Raw genomic sequence first — 16,587 nt, 5'->3', positions numbered from 1 at the left:
CGTGGTGAAAGAAAAATTCGGCAGATACACTTACGACTGCTTACGTGGGGAAATACGAAAGCGTTATGGTCTCTTTGGGGAATTTGTGCCTTTCTTTCGCGTTCCTTGTCCGCAAAAGCTCTCGCCTGCATTCTGAATGCGCCTCGGTGCGGCCAGATCAAAACGCATTAAGAGTGTCAACGCGCTCGCTTGCCCGCGAGAAGTTCATTACTCGAGGAACCGCTCACCATGCGTTCAGTTGGCGATTAAGTTTTATATTACTGCGAAAGAATTAAGTGCAGGGCGTCTACCAACCTGCAAAAACGGGAAATCTAGGGGATTTTGAGTAGTCTGGAAAAACTCGGGGAATTTGTGCTTCTATCAGGGAAAGTTAGCTTTAATTTTATTGAAAGGGGGCGAAAGTCGCGGTAATGCTGGCTCGAGTAACAGACAGGACTAGTAACGAATCGTCTTTGACGCCCCGTCGTCGGCTGGAGGAGTTGCCAGTGTACAGTCAACGACCGACTTACCGGATGCCCGATAATTCGCGCGGCTTCGCGGCATCACCACGTGGCCCTTATACAGAGTCAATGTATCAGAACGTCTGAAATTTCGGACGCACGAACCCTTCGCCGTCCGGTTTTCCGGACATTTTGCCGTAACCGCAGGTCCGAAACGTCATTAAAGCCAACACCGCTGCCGTTTTACCTCGAAGCCTCGAATTGGCGCTCTCGCACGCACATCCGCTGGCAGCCGTAGCCACCACTACGGCAACGCTAGGACTAGCTGCTTCGACGTTCGCTATTAAGCTTCTTGCCGTTGGGTGCCGTGTTTTTCATTGAAAGAATTCGCCGCTGTCAGCAATGGCACCGACTCTGCGTTTGTAGTCCTCGCGATTGGCGTCGAAGCACGGAAAGCACGGTGCGTTCGTTGCGTAATGCCGGTTACCGAAAGTCAGCTTCGCCTTTGTACAAAAATATTCCTTGGTGAAGCCAACGCAAAAGTATTGCGGTGAAGCACAACAAGCGTAGAAAGGGGCAAAGTGCCACGGTACGCAGTATCTATTCCGTAATTATATACGCGTGCAACCGGTATCTCCTGTCGCAGTACGAGCACTGATATGCCTAATACGTGTACCGACAGGCCTTCAGAGCTTTTGCGAATGTGCCTGTGGCAGTTTGAGCCCATGCATTCATTTTTTCCAACTGGCCGATTGTTCGGACGTTTTCGCGACCCCTAGGGAATTCGAAAAATCGGATGTTGACTGTACAACTGACCAAGAACATGCTTCAAATAGTCCGTGGGGCGAACACGCGGCGGAAGGAAAACGAGAACAGAAAGTAGATACGCACTGAGGAATGAACGGGGAAGGAAGCGTGCTGTCGCCGCTTTGAAGGAGCTTGAGCTCAAAAAATGGCTGTGGCTTAGGTAAGGTTAAGCCCAGGATGCGAAGCATACTAGCCTTTATTTTTGTTGTTGAACCACTGTTTAGCTTGGTGAACTGCTGTTGCTTGGCTATATTTGGTTCGGCTAGACGAAGAAACAACTCATGCGTTACTCTGCTTCGCCTTGGACGCCCCGCATTGGACGCGGTGAGCGTCGAGCAACGCAGCGTTCGGCGCGGCAACGAAATGTGCGCCTGAGCAAGCGACGCACGCCTGAGCGTTTCTAAGGCAACACCGCATTCACTAGAGGCGCTTTTGTACCGCTTTGAAGCACCGTACTCGTGGCTCAGTGGTAGCGTCTCCGTCTCACACTCCGGAGACCCTGGTTCGATTCCCACCCAGCCCATCTTGCAAGAGTTGAGCCAAAGCCACTTCTCTGTCGTGACGTCACGGTGTCACGTGGTATTCAAGGCGACACCGCCGCGCCTGAGGAGCTGGGTTGAGCCCTCGTAATATGCTTCGCATAAAAACAAAGTGTTTACTGACGCCGAGATGCAGGTGTCCCTCATCCAAGCCAAAGTAAACGCTTTAAAGCAGTGAAACGCAACACCGAGGCGTCATGCGTGGTCTGAGAGTATGTCAGGATAGTTGAGGCTGACTTTGGAGAAAATCGTAATTGTGACAAAGTTCAGGCTTCATACCACTGAGCTTCCTGTCAGTTGATAAAGATAGCTCATATTAGAAAATATTTGCTTCTGTATGCATCTCCTTTTTATTCGTATTGGAAAATGTCTGACTTGATTTGTAATTTTTTTAAGACATTTTATTTGCTGTGCATTTTACTAACTCCTCCCTTCTATTTTTGAATAAAGTAAACACTACTGCTTAGTATTCATACTGGATTAAGTCGTTTTTTTTTTTTTTTAGTTCACATGCTTACTAGAAGTAGCAGCATCGGGCGACATGGTTTCAGCCCGTTTTGACATAAAACATAGTTCTGCGTCACTCGGGGAAAACCTGGATAGAGAGAGAGAGCATTTATTTGTAATGAGATGGGGTGATTTCTTTGTAGGTGTGGAGCCCTTATACGCAAAAATTCGTCGGTCTAGTTTGCGTGAGCGAAAGATGGTACCAATAATGGCCGACGGCGTAATGAGCAAAATTTCGTCGAAAAATGCTTGGATTGACGTCAAATTTCTCGGGGAGATTCCTGTAAACAAAGTAAATGACTGAAAAGAAAATTCAGTAAATTTTAGTCGGAGTGCTAGACGAGCGCGCTTCCCCGACGCCCTGGTGGCTCCTTGTTTGGTTGACTAAAGGTGTGCCTAATGCGTGCGATATTGGGCGCGTGAGGGCGCAGCCAGTAGGGAGTAGGTGGCGCCACGTCATGAGTGTATAAAATAAAGAAAACATTAACATCCAGTTGAACGCCGCTGAGTGGTTCTTCGAGTTATGAACTCGCGGGCAAGCGAACGCGTTGAGACGCTTGGCACCTTTTGATGTGGCCTTGCCTGCAGGCGCCGCGAGAACACAGGCGAGCTTGCGTGGATAAGGAACGTCCGGAAAGAAACCTTTCATCACAGGGACTATAATATGTTCTCGCATTCCCACACGTAAGCAGTCTTAAGGGCACAGGGTAAGCCCTATATTTCCCATGCATTCTTGACCATGTTGAGAAACCGTTTTGTAGATAACTATAGGAGGTATCCACATAACGCACATATCATTTTATTCCAAATTTCGCGCTCCTTTAACTGTACTAGACTTACTAAAATTACTAGTTTGGTGAAATGGTTCCCACTGTTATGGCTTTATTTGCATATTTCAAAATTTGAAACAAAAACTGTTCAGTGCACATTTTCAATTCTAGCACATTAGTTGTTGCACTTATACAGATGAGAGGGAAACAAATTCAACTGGTTTACTGGAATACATATGAAATAATGCTAAATATGTAATAAAACACATCGTTTTAAGAAATTGAGTTTTAAGTAAGAAAACAGCTGAAAATCAAATATGTTTTGCCACAGACATCGTTCAAGTAATTTCTTTAGTAGCCACCAGCTTGGTATTCGTTAGCCGAGTCATTCTGTCGCTTTTCAGCCTGTCTTCTTGCTTGCCTCTTTGTGAGCTGCCGTGCAGCTCTGTCCGCAAAGTATCGTCAATTGTGGTCAAGTTCTTTCAGCCAATTGACTATTGTGGCCAGGTTGTGGCCACACAACGATAATCGTCATGTATACCTTGCTTGCGTTTCCTTTCTTGAAAGCGCAGCGCCCGCTACTTTCCTGTCAGGAATGATATAACGAATGCGCATGCCGTTCGTTACTGGAAAGTACCGGGCTCGCTGCTTGTAAGAAAGGAAATGCGGACAAGAGAGATGACGTTTATTGTTGTGTGGCAAGATACAACCCAAAGGGTGTAATTTTGTTTTAGAGTGTTAAGGTGCACGCAGACTACGGCGACGGATTTTCGCGTAATGTGGCATGTAATGCGTTCGCACTAATAAGCGGCATACCCAGGTATTCTCAGTGCAACAAATACAAAACGTTAACGATATGTTAATTAAGCTGTAAGTCTATGCTAAAGCTGGCTACGCTACGCTGAAAATCGAGCATCGTCGACGCGTGGCAGAAGGCCAGTGGTGAGTGCACCGTTAAGCGATAAGAAACGTGAAGTGATAACGTTGAGGGATAAGAAAAGAGCAGATTGGGTGAGGGAGCAAACGCGAGTTAATGATATCTTAGTTGAAATCAAGAAAAAGAAATGGGCATGGGCAGGACATGTAATGAGGAGGGAAGATAACCGATGGTTATTAAGGGTTACGGAACGGATTCCAAGGGAAGGGAAGCGTAGCAGAGGGCGGCAGAAGGTTAGGTGGGCGGATGAGAGTAAGAAGTTTGCAGGGACAACATGGCCACAATTAGTACAAGACCGGGGTAGTTGGAGAAGTATGGGAGATGCCTTTGCCCTGCAGTGGGTGTAACCAGGCTGATGATGATGATGATGAGCGCACCTTTGACGTAAGTGCCGCAGTGACGTTCGTCGCTCCCGTCGCGGCAGTCGTTGTGTCCGTCGCAGCGCCACAGCGAGGGCACGCAGATGCCGTTGTCGCACCGGAAGTCGCCGGCCGTGCATTCTGCGGTCGATGCGGTGCGAGACGAGGATTACGTGACTACTACAGCGATTGCTATCCCAGTCACGTTTCGCGCGTCAAACTCTCCTGACGTTAAAGAGGAATAGGAAATTAGTGTAGCCACATTACTCGTCTTTCTGTCGCTTTGAGCTCTCCCTCAATTGCACGTCAGAAAGACGTTGATTTGCTGCTCAGAAAATGAAGGCCACTCGTTCCTGTTTCGAATTTAGCAGACGTACGTCACGAATTTCCCAGTATTTTCGTGTATATTGAGCATATATATATATATATATATATATATATATATATATATATATATATATATATATATATATATATATATATATATATATATATATATATATATATATATATATATATATACACACACGCAGTGAACAGGCACCGGGAGGCGCTGCCAAAATCTGTGACATCAGGGGGATGGATGGAAAAGCTTTATTTTCGTCAGAACACGGAATTCTTTAGGTGGTGTCGCTAATAGCCACCCCCCCCCTCAAAGAAGGAAGGAGGGGCCGCCCCCCCCCTCCCCTTTCTCCTGACTTTAAGCACTGGTTACAACGGTGTTTGAAGTCCTTGTTTGCGCATGTATGCGTATTATACTCACTCCTGTTGGCGCAGTCCTGCTCGTCGCTGCCGTCCCGGCATTCGGCTTTTCCGTCGCACACCCAGCGCTGCGGGAAGCATCCGGACCCGTCCCGGCACTGGAACCGGCCTGTGCCGCACACTGCAAAGCACAGAAAGGCCCGAGTGGGAGTCTGTTTTCATTACGCCGTTTTGCGGAAGTTCTGCTGTAAAGGGGGCGTTGAAGAGAGAGAGAGATTGATTGATTCAATTCTGGGGCTTTACGTGCCAAAACAACGATCTGATTATGAAGCACGCCGTAGTGGGGGGGACACCGGACTAATTTTGACCGACTTCGGTTCATTAGCGTAAAGCTAAGTACACGGGTGTTTGCATTTCGCCCCCATCGAAATTCGCGAAATGATGGCGACGCCGCTCCGCGGTTCTTGCGTAGCAGCGGGCGTCGTCGGAATTCTGACGGCGCGAGCGCAGACCGGCGACAATCACAAAATGTAGTGGCGATTACACCGTTGTTCAACTGGAGAAAAGCGTGTATGGAATAGGTGCGCCAACCAGTAAAATTCGCTAATTTCCGGGACGTCGCGGCGGAGGCGAAATTTCAATGTTGGCGTCTGTCAGGGAACTTCGTTTTGTAGCACGAAAGGACAGCAAGCATGGTGCAGATGAGGTTTAGCGGTCGGAGCTGGTGCGCACTGAATTGTTAGGTTCAGGGCCGTACCTGAGAATTATTTTCGGGAGGGGCTTTGCGGAGGGCAACGGCGGACATTTTCAAGGATATCGCAAGCGAATCAAACACACCGCTGACATGACAGCACAAACATATATTACTTACATTGCCATGTGCGTATAATATAATGACATATATGTAAGTTGTGATCAACAGTCTATCGCCGCTACGGTAATTGGGCCTGCTTAAGTTAGTAATCGTTTATTGGTAAGAAGGGCTACATCGCATTCTAAAAGAGCATCAAGCTCATTCTACAAATCTCCTAGGACTGTTTCCTGCTCCAAAACAGCCAAGATACGAGAACATACATTAAAGTGCGTGATGACAGTGCGAAATTCAACAAGCCGAAGTTTAGCCTTAGTTCCTGAAGTAATAAGCAACTTTGTTTCGCGCCACGTTAATGAAGAGTTTCGAAAGAACTCATTAGAGTTTAATGAACTGATTTATTGTTCTTTAAAGTCCAAGACCACATCCAAGGCACGTGGTACACTGTTTTTCTGCGATTTGTTTTTCTGTGATTTAACCAAAATAATCTGTTCGTTGTTCTTTTTCTGTAACATTACAGAAAAGAATCGTAACTCAGTTTATTCCATTAAGGGAGCAATATTACTGCCCACATGACTGCAGTTTTCATGAAGTGCTAGAGAGTAAATTATTGGGATGGTGGTTATACCAGAATATACATGTACAAATAAGCACGTACCCTATGTAAAACATATGAGATGTGACCACTTGGCAAGACAAATGGCGCCAAGACATCTCGCACTACGTACGTGACAGCGACACATCCACTCCACAAGTTTCTATAGCCATGCTCCGAGCGGCGTGAACTCGCCCTGATTGCTGCTGTATCTTATTCCGAAACTATAGAGCAATTGGCTCGCGCATGCGAGATTTATCTGTCTATGCTTGCGTGGCTGGTGAAACTGCACACGAATGTTAATTGATCATAGTACATAGACGAACAAATCTCATTTTGCTCACAGTATTGATAACAGCTTTTTTTCCACTTTGACATAGGGGAACAACTTATGCTTAAGTCAAGAAAATTCTATCTTTGACCATTAATAGAAGAGCCATTTTTTAAAATGAAATAATGTGTTTCTTCCATTAAAAATTACTTTAGTATAAATAAAAATTTTCCGTAAATTTCCGTTCTTTTTTTCACATTTATTTATTACAGTGTAAAACAGGACGTACCCTGCACTGAGAGAAAAAGGAAGGGGGACAAGAAGACTCAGAGGAGGAGCCAGCGTAACGAAAATTATCATCGCTGTTTCACATCTTGGGATCATGCAATGCTCTCGCACTTCACAGCTGCAGAAGGCCACAGAAGCGCTGCTGCGATCCAGAAAGAAAGGGCTCGTATGTGCGAGCTTTCGGAGCCCAACACGATGCCTAAATGAATAGTTAACATGGTCACGCTAATTAACTATCTAATAATTTTTTTACAGCACGTACTATTTCAATGTACGAATTGTAGCTAGTGGGTTTGCAAGGCATATATAATGACTTGGAACTAATTCTGAGGGTGGCACTGGTTTCGAGATACGGGCCGTTAAAGTCGTGGTAAAGATGCACTGTTGTTCTATTTACCTTTTAGACAAAACGCTGTTTTATGCATTGAAGCACAGAAGTATCTGGAAAGCCAATGCATTTCGTCGGACACTTTGAAAATTAATATCTCGGAAACTGGTGGAGTTCTGAGAATTCGTTCCAGGTGGATATGCTTTGCGAACTGACCGGCTACAATTCGCAGGTGTAAATATGTGCCGTAAAGTTATTAAGTAGAATGTTAACTAGCGTAATCATGCTAATTATGCAATTAATCATTTTGATTCCTCGTAGAAGAAATGGCCGCCTCATCGAGTAATTCAGATCAAGGGTTAGAATCGTGCTATTTGCCACAGGCAATTTTTTAAAAATTTGGTGCAACTAAAAAAAAAGAGAAAGCCTGTATAATACGCGCTGTTTGTACACGCTCTTGTGCGCCCTGAGTGGACTACACCTTTGGCAAGAGAGGTTGCAGACTTGATGCCAGCACCGGTGCTGGTTCTCGCACGGAAGAGAGCTGAAGGGGCTCACCTGGCTTCGGTGGGCAGTGCCTCTCGTCGGCGGCATCCTGGCAGTCCGGTTCACCGTCGCAGCGCCACGTGTTGGGGATGCAGCGGTAGTCGCAGCGGAACTCCTCGTGACTGCACACCTTCGACGCGCCCCGGCCTGGCGGCCCGCCGTAGGATACAGTTATCACCGGTCCGCTTTTTCCGATCCAAATCATGGCGCGGGACACAGATTATTGGTAATCGTGTTCCGCTTATCCCGAATAAGCGTAAGTAATTTGTGCCAGTTCCGGCATCTATGAAACACTTCCATTTGGCACATCGTCCGCGCCCCACCCACCGTCATGTATACACCACAAGGAAGGAAGTGCTGGCAGCACCTTTGTGGGGGAGTAATTGCGTGTTCCGTATTTTACTCCTGTACCCGAGAGTGATCGCGCACTCTCTTAAGTAAGGGAGTGCGTTTGGGCGCAGGCGGAGTAAACATACACCGGCTGGGATACTCGGAAACGGAGTCAAGTATTCATGCATGAAGAAAGCAGTTACTCCCACGTGATGGATTTGCCTTTACTCAATTGTTTGCAAGAGTATATGCCTTTCGCGTGCGAGCGCGCGACTACTGAGACGTACACAGTACTGTAAGTATACATGCTCTATTCACGCTTTCCAGTGGGAATTGAGGTGCTCGAACAGCTCGAAAAGTGCTCCGGAGTGTCCCCGCGCCGGTCTCGGCGGCACCATCGTGTCCAGCTGGGAAGCTGGCGACAGCGCTCTCCGAGACGTTCTGAGTGCTTGTGTATCCCGTTGGAACACGATATAGCTTTCTGTACCTCAGTACCTCAAAAACCAAAACGGTTACGACGGGTGGTGGTGGGGGAGCATCTACCAACTTCTGGAGTCGGCATTATTATGTTACAAAAATTGTATATATGGCCTTATAGGCACACCACATTACCCCGGGCATCACTGCAGTGGAGGTGCAGATAATTGCAGTAAGCGTGCACTGCTCACCCTGGCTGTATACAAGCACGCAGTAACTGGTGCCAATACGTACCGGTGCAGTTTGCCTCGTCGGCGGCCAGCGGGCAGTCCCGGACGCCGTCGCACCGCCACTGCTTCGGGATGCACGTCAGGTCAGGACACTGGTGCTCCTGGCGCATGCACGCTGGTGCGGGCGAGCACCAAGCACAGGTCATGTCGCGGAATCGATCGAGTCGCGCTCGCTTTTGCGTGCGGCATTGCGGGCTTGCAGATGTCATTAGAACAGCGGTAATTGCGCATACTTGTACGTTAGCATGGCCGCGCAGCTGTGTTGAAAAAAAATGATGACGCTTTGCGACAATGCCAAAAGAATTGCTATAACGCATTGTGTTGGGCTTGTTCAGTCGTGCCACTTGAATAGCGTTTAATTGAGACGAGGGGGCGAAAAGATTGCGCGGCACAGCGCCGGAGTGTAGATCGTGTTTCCTTCTCATGTGCTCGCGTCCAAAGCCCTGCTTCAGCGTCTGGAAGTCGGCTGCCCTGCGAAGTTCTCTTCCGACGAAGTTCTCTTCCGGGCCTGTCTGTTATACCTTTATCACTGCGCCGGCTCAACGATTGTGGTGATCCGTAATTCTTATCAATAAAATGATCGCCCTGTAATCTCTTGATTAATCGATTGATTTCCTATACACTATCAGCTCATATGGTCTTTGCTGACCAGCTAGTGCAACCGCGGTTGGAAAGATTCTTTTTGGATTGCGACTTTAGTCGAATCGTTGTGTTATCACAGTTTCTGTTAGTACTACGTCAATGTTGGAGTGACGTGATTATCGCTGCTTCGGCCTGCGAGCATATGCATTTTCACCGCTCAGCACAAATGCGAGCACATTAACTATGTCATATGTTATATTGTTTTTATCCGGTTGCACTTCCGCGTTCCCAGTCCCACAAGTGCCGTGGTGTGTAGAGAGGCCTGAACGTATATAACCGTCGTCATCCATCACTCGTCATGACCTGACCTCTTTTGCAGATAACTACATGGACGTATATATAGACAAAGTGTCGTCTTGCGGGTCTTCTTGCACGTTTACTTCGAATTTGGATAAAAGTGCTTTGCCGCATAGCTGACGTTATAGGTCGATCTCGCATCTAACTATGCAGTTATACCTTGAAAGGGGGCGCGATACATTTCAGTGAACGCCATGTTCTTTTGCTTTCTTTCTTACGTTGTAACTAAACGGCCCCGCTAAATTCATAGTGAAAAACCCATTACCAGTCCACATCAGGACAAGGACCTTTCCAAGGTATCTCCAATTAGTGGGGGTGTGCAAATATTGATTTTTGAGACCGAACCGAGTACGAATGGAATAGTGCCAGAAGCGAATCGGATATCGAGTAGTTTTCGAATTATGAACAGCCGTTATCAAAATTAATATAAAACGACGTTCGCATCCTGGTATTCTCAAAATTAGCAAGTTTCTGAAATTACATTGTGAAGTGTCGTTTCTTAAAAGCACAAATGGAGCATTAAAAGCAAACAAGTCGTTTCTTCGCATGCACAGGACTATTCAGAGAGTGCGAGTGATCGCTGCATAGTCTGTAAGGTGCAGGTATACCTACGCGAGTAGCCTGCTCCACTAAGCAAGTTCTCCTGTTTTATGTCTATACTGTGCCCGCGGGGGACGGAATTAACCTTACTTTTTCTCCAATTTTATGTTCAGTTGGGCGCGGTTGACGTTTTGAAATATTCGAAAAGTATTCGAAAAAGTATTTGCATTTACGAATAGTGACTATTCTATTCGTTATTCGAAACGTTCGAATATTCGCGCCCCCTACTAATTAGCAATATGCATTCACCACATGATAGGCACGCGGTAATTTCTAGCCGCCGAGCTCGCGCATATAGTATTTGGGAGCCTAGGCGGCTGGCGAGGGCCTATCTGGACGAGGGCCTCTAGCACGAGTCTTGAAAAGCCCGGCAATCACGTAGGGCCTATTCCCCAAGATTCAACGCGCAGATGGGCCCCAAAAGGAAAAGGAGGGGTGGTGTTAGAGGAGCTTGCCTGCCGAGGCCAGCTGGCTGCAGTCCTTCTTTCTCCTAGATTTCTTTTCCTTCTGCCGTGGTTATAAGCGTTTCACAAGCTGTCCAAACTCCGCGATATTCATCTTGGTATGAACTGACGTATCATTCTATACCCGCCTATATGTTAGCCACAACCAATTAGACAGTCTCGGTGTGTACACTGACGACGTACCATTATATCATATGTATACATGATGCACACCTTCGAGGGCGTGTTATAAGTAGGCCATAGGTACGATAAATACTCACAGGCGCTTCTGGCCAGGTTGAGGCAAACTCCCGGGCTGTCCGAGTCCGGGTAGCGACGGCAGTCGAACACTCGAGACAGCGCCAGCGTCGCTGGGATCAGCTTCTGGCAGTTCTCCGTCGCCACTGCGCATAGCGACGCACGAGCTGGGGATGAGAGGTAATCTCCACGCTATAATTTAATTTGCAGAGACGACCGCAGAGTCAGCCCTGCCCCTTAAACCGGTAAATTACTCCTTCACAACTCTCTCGTCATTGCCACAAACGAGGCCTGACAGACGGCTGCCAGGTCGACAGATATAGCAGTGGAGATTACTGCAGGGGCATCTGTTTTTGGAGGCTCGCTGTCACCGTTAGTTCCAAAGTCTCCCTTTGGTGCTCCAGCTATAAAATCGTTTGTGCAAATACAAAAACTATCTTGTTCTGCTAGAGGACTAATAACGACGACCTCGACATAGTAAGTCTAAGAAAGGTAAACTATAAGCCGCGAAAACCTTCTTAAAACGCCATCTAAGAGACGGATATACAAGGTTTCCAACAAAATAATGTTCATGTCACTAAAAAGCTTCGGTTTGGGATTGTGTAGTAGGGAATATTGAGCAGATCAGCGCAACTTAAAGAACAGTTATTAGAGCCATACAGTGCTGACTTCCAACAAAGATTTGTGCCCTGTCCTTTCCTGTTTTCACTTTTTCATCCACTCTTTCTTGTCGTTCTTTGTCACTGTATTTTCTCGCATTTAAGCGCGCCTCCCTTTTTCAAGTAAATTTTTGTTGAAATTCAGCGCTGTGTGCCTCGTCGTCTCTACCCTTTGCCTCAAGTTCCACTGTTAAATGCTAGAAATGTACATGTCGCTTCTCTACAGTGACAATGCCAGGACGGAGTTTCGGATTTATTTCGTATTTCTTTAGCCTATATTGACGTTAAGCTGCTGCCAGAACAGGTTTCACTGAGATATTATTAGAACCGAAATTCGACTTCAAGTTCATCGAGGCTTTTTACTTAGTATAAAGTCTCGCATATTATACATGAAACCGCATATAATACAAGTGATCATTCTAACGATGCGAACAGAATCTTTTTTTTTTTAGTCATATAAAGCGGCTAACGAATTCACCTGGTTCTTGGTCATTCAAGAAAAACGAGAAATTTGCCACCCGTACCTAACACGAGAAGCAAATTTAGCGCTTGAAAAGCCAGAACTACACTTCCTATATATTGTATGCAGAGTTTTACGGTAGTCTGGAAGCGATCGTCTACATGCGTCCATCGGCCATTTGCCGATATGTATTGTCGCACCTCCGCGCCGCCCATATAATACTCTTTATTCTCTCCCTCTTTCCGTTGCTCCCAGCTCCAAACAACAGCGCTGTGGATCGTTGGCTGTGGAAGCAATCAGCTCGAGGCCAACCTCTGCCTCAGCTCGCAAATGAGCGCCTCTCCGCATCTTCCTTTATCTTTCGAGAGTACCATGGACACGTGGTTAATAGAGGAGGCACTGTACTGAACACGGTATGGTTTCCACGCTGAGGATCATTCAACCGGAGCATTAATTCGGTTCCTCTTCAATAGCCGAGTTGATGCGTGGGAACTTCCTGCTCCGCACTTCGAGCGTACGTCGGTCTAATTGCTGCTCGCGCACCGACTGGATTAGCGTTTTTTCGCGGGAACGACCCGTTGCGAAAGAAAACGCGTCTCGAAGCCGCAGGCGTGGGGAGGCTGTTTCCAGCCGCCGCGAATCAGTCAGTCAGCGCGAGCGGACGCCCCAGCGGGCACCGCTAGCCCGCGGCCCGGAGTACGTAACCCGTTCATTACGTACTACGCAGCGTCCTCCGTGGTTATCGAGGTCGTCCGCCGGCGTGCACCGGACACGCCGCGACGTAAGAGGCGCACTCCGCTTCGCTAAAACACGACAGCGTTGTGAATGCTATATAGCTCGATTTTCACGAAGCTGTTGGCACGTGAGAAGTGTTGCTCATTGGCACGCTGCCGTGACGGCCGTTGTTGTAATCGTGGAGATTGGGATTTGCCAGCGTGCGTGTGCCTGTGTGCTTTAACTCCTTGGGTTAAACTTTAACTTCTTAGCTCATAGTTGCACACTTTGGGATATAAGCGTTGTAAAATGGGTTCCAGCATTCCGTCTCTCTCTCTCTCTCTCTGTGGGTGTGTAAGAACGTCGCATGTATGTATGTACTCTCCAAAGCTACGATCGTCTCCGCCTATGAATGTAACTTGATATTGAGCACTGGAGTCCTAAGTGCAATCGTCAATTTCAGTTTGTGCTTCCATGGATTACGAATAAATCTTTCTTTCTTTTCTTTTTCTTTCTTTCTTTTTCTTTGCTAGTTTGTGGTCGTTTGTTCACGGTTGTAGGTACATGAGTGCAGATGGATGCACGTATATTCGGCGACTGGCCATCACGTGAGTGCCGATCGACCGTTTCCACGCCATCCTTACGAGCGAGCAGTCTGAATGTGCGTTGGGGTTGAGGATTGGGCGAGTTGGCATTGCATTTTAACGCGATAGCGTTAAGGAGCTCGTGTCGCAGAAAAGCCGGTGTCGTCGGCGTCGGTGTCGGCGTTTTGCGGCGTTGACCGTGAGCGATAAATCACGGCAGGCACTCCATAAATAAAAAGCAACTTCCAAGATGGGCTGGGCGGGAATCGAACCAGGGTCTCCGGAGTGTGAGACGGAGACGCTACCACTCAGCCACGATTTCGATGCTTCCAAAAGGTACAAACGCGCCTCTAGTGAATGCAGTGTTGCCTTCGAAACGAGCCGTGGAAAGTTATACTGTGGTGTATATCGGTAATTATGAACATGTAACTTACAGAAGTCGCAATTACACGAGTAGCGAAGTGCGTTTCGCTGCATTTCTTCTGCGCTTTCCGCACACGGAGAGCCATCTTGCGGCAAACACAGAAGACCCCCTCCTCTCCATGTACGGCGCTGTCCCGACAGATGGCGCGCCACGCGCGCATTGGAGCTGTCGCGGCTCGGACTCTCTCCCCTGACAACGCTTCGCCTTGCTCCCTCTGTAGAATCAAGCGTCCTTCCTTTCTTTAGATCACTATCTCTCTATCTCTCTGCCCGTGCCGATCACGGCGTTTGGCTGGCGTGCATCATTTCCCCCTCCGGGATACCGAGTTCTTTGGTTCGCTCCGCTTGCTCAGGCGCACGTTTCGTTGCTGCGCCGAACGCCGCGTTGCTCGACCATATGGCTCGACGCTCACCGCGTCTGATGCGGGGCGCCTCGTAAGTGATGGCTGCCCTGTAGCCCATTGTCTTACACCCATTGGCGGGTCGACGGGAACGCTATCGCGTTCCACTCTTGAAGGCGAAGCTTAAGCGTCCTCCAATTTTTTAAAACTGGTTTGTTTTTTCCTTCCTATGTTGCGCTGTACCAGTTTTAGACTGGATGTGCGAGTCATGATTGGCTTGCTGCACAGGTCACGACTAAGTGCGGCGTTCACTCGGCGCCTACCTATACGCCTTATCGGCCGGGCAGACTACCCGAGACTTACAGAGCACCTCGTTTCGGGCACATCGGGCAATCGTTGACACTACAATGGGCCAAGTTCATCAATCAACCTTTGTCTGAAAACGTTCTGTTTGGATTTGGGAACTTGGCCGGACCCTTGTCGTCGGCGTGGTGTTCTTTAAGGCTCTCATCAAATTATTGCTCGAGAGCGGTCTGGATTTGAAACTTTGAAAAGCCTTCGCTGTTCGAGTTCATTCACCACCATTTTCGTCCTCGCCATCAACTCTCTATCTCTCCCTCTCTTTTAGTACCCTTTTCTTTCCCTAATGCAGAGTAGCAGGTCAGATCTTTGATACAGACCGACCTCTCAGCTTTATATATATATAAGAAAGAAAGGCGCAACACTTGACGCTGTGTTCAACGCTCGCGTTCCCGTCTCTCCGAGCGCTGTTCGCCTCGCCGCGCCATTTTTATTGAGTGATTCGACGTCTAGCTTTCGGAACGCTGCACGATATTGCCGGACCGGGCTACTATTTGGGGCTTCGGCGGCTTCGGAAGGGGGCCATTGGAACGGCGTCCGCTGGGCGATCGATTGCGACGCGGAATTCGAAAACGATTATTTCTCGAGACGACAACGACGACGGCAGCGACGACCCGCGGCGGTCGAAGCGGAGAGAATGTAGAAAGAAGAGCGGTGTCCCCACTGGTTCACCGCCATGCAGCCGCCCGGCGAACGCGGGTCGAATGTTCCGCCCAAAGCGCATCGATGGGTGTGCCTGTTCGAACTAGTGCTAGCCAAGAGACGTGGAGGAAGAGAGAGAGGGGGTCGGAGGTTATGCGGGAGAGCTAGAAACAAGGAGTGGTAAAATACATAAAATGGTGTCGCACTCCGTTTGCGGCAGACACGAATCCCTGCCCCTGACCTTATACCCTTCACCCACAAGACCCAAGCTGCGTTGGCTTTCGTTTCTGAATGGGTTTGTTTGCACACCTACGCTAGACGTTCAAGTTCAAATCTGCACTACGTCTTGGTAGCAGCCCGTCTTCGTGATCTGCCATCCTCTCGGTACCTCTATGTAACCGCGTGTAGTACGCGTTCGTCACGTCGACGGAAAACCAGCTAACCTATACGCATCCCGTTCTACTCGCTTACGCCGACTTAAACGCTGAGCGATGCGGTTGAGCGTTGCGTTGAGCGTTGCAGCACTATAACTGCAAACTGACAGTAGACGAAAGGTGGAAAAAGCGTTACGCTTTGGACGGATTGTGCAAGCTATGTGTCGTGTGTGTCGCTGGATGGCACCTCCGTATGGAGGAGGTCATCGCGCTACTCGGTGTTGTCGAAGGTCACGTGACAAACGATCGTGTTCAGTCCTGTTAGGCATGCTTGTTTCGTTGTATATTGTCGGCTGTACATAATGTTGTATACCCGGCCTGTAGGCCCTATGGCATATTTTGTGCGTTTTAAAACGAAGAATAAGAGCAAAGAGAAAGAGAGAGAGAAACAGAAAAAAAAAAAACAGGTGCGATTGTTGCTATCCGATTGAAAAACGCCAACCAGCTTATACAAACACACTGATACCTCTTTATAACGAAATCGCTCATTCGACATATTGCTTTGTTCGAAGTTTTTGTGATCCCAAATTAAGCGCACGCATTGAAGCACAGATTTTTTTCCTGAACTGCGAAGCTTTTCTTTCTGAGGAAACCGCTTTGATTTCATTCGTATATTCGTGCTACATTCAGTGGATGACAAATTTCATCTTCATGAACCTTTCTGCACCTTGCGGAATTCCGCAGAACTGATAAGCCATATTTAATATTAGTAGTAATGCTTGTTGATGGGAGGGGAGGCAATCTTATAGCTCGGCGGTTCTTTTTTTTTTTGTGCAGAGTATAATTTTTCCTT

At 47.8% G+C, this 16,587-nt stretch overlaps 1 protein-coding gene across 2 annotated transcripts in view; it reads right to left on the bottom strand.

The window, feature by feature from the left end:
• LOC135909248 (atrial natriuretic peptide-converting enzyme-like) overlaps nucleotides 1–16,587 on the bottom strand; it is a 33,206-nt gene that overhangs the window by 319 nt on the left and 16,300 nt on the right. For both annotated transcript variants that reach the window (XM_065441129.1, XM_065441128.1), the window contains exons 5-9: nucleotides 11,201–11,323; nucleotides 8,942–9,052; nucleotides 7,913–8,047; nucleotides 5,123–5,242; nucleotides 4,378–4,500 (exon numbers count right to left, since the gene is read on the bottom strand). In XM_065441129.1, the coding sequence (XP_065297201.1) occupies nucleotides 4,378–4,500; nucleotides 5,123–5,242; nucleotides 7,913–8,047; nucleotides 8,942–9,052; nucleotides 11,201–11,323 (612 nt within the window). The remainder of the gene's footprint in view (nucleotides 1–4,377; nucleotides 4,501–5,122; nucleotides 5,243–7,912; nucleotides 8,048–8,941; nucleotides 9,053–11,200; nucleotides 11,324–16,587) is intronic.

The sequence above is a fragment of the Dermacentor albipictus genome, chromosome 5 (assembly GCF_038994185.2).
Source record: "Dermacentor albipictus isolate Rhodes 1998 colony chromosome 5, USDA_Dalb.pri_finalv2, whole genome shotgun sequence".
NCBI lineage: Eukaryota > Metazoa > Arthropoda > Arachnida > Ixodida > Ixodidae > Dermacentor > Dermacentor albipictus.
The sequence above is the reverse complement of the archived record's forward strand: the minus strand, read 5'-3'. Positions and strand labels throughout refer to the sequence as shown.